This window comes from Austrofundulus limnaeus, unplaced genomic scaffold (assembly GCF_001266775.1).
Source record: "Austrofundulus limnaeus strain Quisiro unplaced genomic scaffold, Austrofundulus_limnaeus-1.0 Scaffold41, whole genome shotgun sequence".
In the NCBI taxonomy this organism is placed as follows: Eukaryota; Metazoa; Chordata; class Actinopteri; order Cyprinodontiformes; family Rivulidae; genus Austrofundulus; species Austrofundulus limnaeus.
Genome location: NW_013952443.1, coordinates 2,896,861 through 2,898,877, shown reverse-complemented (window position 1 = coordinate 2,898,877; position 2,017 = coordinate 2,896,861). Strand labels below are relative to the sequence as shown.

General features: G+C 33.4%; 1 protein-coding gene across 1 annotated transcript in view; it reads right to left on the bottom strand.

Annotated features, from left to right (window-relative positions):
- ttc4 (tetratricopeptide repeat domain 4) overlaps window positions 1–1,360 on the bottom strand; it is a 6,600-nt gene extending 5,240 nt beyond the window's left edge. Inside the window, exons 1-3 of the mRNA XM_014007391.1 lie at window positions 1,098–1,360; window positions 878–995; window positions 636–797 (exon numbers count right to left, since the gene is read on the bottom strand). Of these exons, the coding sequence (XP_013862845.1) occupies window positions 636–797; window positions 878–995; window positions 1,098–1,208 (391 nt within the window). The 5' untranslated portion in view covers window positions 1,209–1,360. The remainder of the gene's footprint in view (window positions 1–635; window positions 798–877; window positions 996–1,097) is intronic.
- Window positions 1,361–2,017: the final 657 nt, after the last annotated feature.

Genomic DNA, 2,017 nt, shown 5'->3' with positions numbered 1-2,017 from the left:
GATGTGATTGTGATGCGGTAATTCGGAGTGTTTTATGTGCTGCAGAACAGGAACCTGCTGTAAAACAGCAATTATGCTGAGTCAGGCTTGACTTTTAGTAATCTTTCCTGTTAAATCAATCAATCAATCAATMAATATTTTATTCTTGTAATCTATTTTCCTCCCTCAGCAACCTATTAAATTTCTGTTGTGTTTCATGTATGAGAAACACACTTTTTCTCAGTTGGTATTTAATACAACTGGCAAAATAAATTGTTAAAATAGTTATGATGTGCTTCTGTTTTTTTAATTCAGGAGATTATAAAAAAAACTTTCATTTTATGGAAAGACCCTCTTGCTTCAAGAGAAAAATCCAGATTTTTTTTTAAAGAAAATTGGCTGCTTATCAATTAATTGTTAGTCAATCTATAAGATAAATCAACTTCAGATTAATTAATTAATCAATAACTTGCATTCCTAATTTATACAGGAGTGAAATTAATTCTTATCTACTCATATTCATGTAATTAAGCGTTTTAATGATTTGGCAGATTAATCGAAAAAAAAAAAAACCTATCTGATTAATCGATTATTAAAATAACCGTTAGCTGCAGCCCTAAACAGCATTTAAATCCTCACAAACTGAATAGTTTTACCCAGGTAGAAGTGTGAAGCTGCTCGGTTGGTGAGGAGTACAGCGTTGAGCTCCAGATCTCCACATTTCTTCTTCAAAGCTGCGGTGTAAGACACCACAGCCTGTTTGTAGTTCTTCTCTTTGAAATATGCATTTCCTTCATTCTTCAGGCTCTTTGCTTGTTCTAAAGAGAAACATGGGTTTTACATTTTCAAACCTGCTGTGAGTAAAGACATCATTCAGTTAAAGCCGAGGTCTACTAACCTTCTGGAGAACGGTCTTCATCATGGATCATAGACTGGAGACATGCTAGTTCTGGGTACGTYTGTGGGTCGATCTCCTCAGGAGCTGATTTCATGAACATGGGTACTTTGTTGAACTCCTAKGAAAGAAAATGGCCCAGTGTACAGAAGATATTTAAGTAGGCTACAACAACAAGGCTTCAAAGAGCTTTATGTTTAAAGCGTTTAAGTGCTGGTGTTACCTCCTCCCAGTTTTTTTCAGTGAACGCATTTTTGTATCTCTGAGTCTTGAATTTATCCATGAACTCGTCCATACCGTCGTCACTGTCACTCTGAACCTCCGTTGACGCCATTTTGGATCAAAATATAAATTACAACGTCGTTTTGTTTGTCCTTAATTGACAAGTATTTAAAAAGCTGCAGTAATCGACGACTAAAGAGCCACCAGTTTTAAAATATTAGGGTTTTCTGGACGCCGTTTTGTTTACACATGTCTGCGGTACAACGGTAAGTAGGATCCGCGCGGAAACAYAGAAGCTGCATATTAGTTCCGTATTCAGCAATAACATAAAGTCTTACTTTCACTGCATGAAATAGAGCAGATTTTCATGGAATAGGTATTTTGAAAAATATATTTACATTTGTATACCTATGTAGCCTCTATTGTTATTATTTTTCTGAACAGAAATATCCTAAAGTGAAATGAGTAAAATTGTCTGAACCTTCAAGTTACTAATTGTCAACTATCCAGTCCTATTTTAAAGTATTTGAGTTTATTATAAAGCATATTTCATACAGTCTATGTTAACACATATAAATGCCTCAGAGCTGTTTAAATGGTGGTTTAGTCAAAGGTGAGTAAAAATATTGCGCAAATATTTAAGTATTTTTCATTTGTGTTTTGCTGAATAACGTTACTTTTGTTACCTTTCATGATTTTCACTTGTTTTATTGCAARACAAAAGCCATATATTTATATTTATATGGTACTTTTTTATATAAATGTAATTTCATTGTGCAAACGATGACAATAAAGGCTTTCATAATCAATGTATACCGTACATATAATTTATTTTTTTTGTTAAAGTTTTAACTGCTTGGGCATATTTTAAGTCCAGACATAGACTTTACAGGATTTAACATGATGGATCAAAGTGATGTT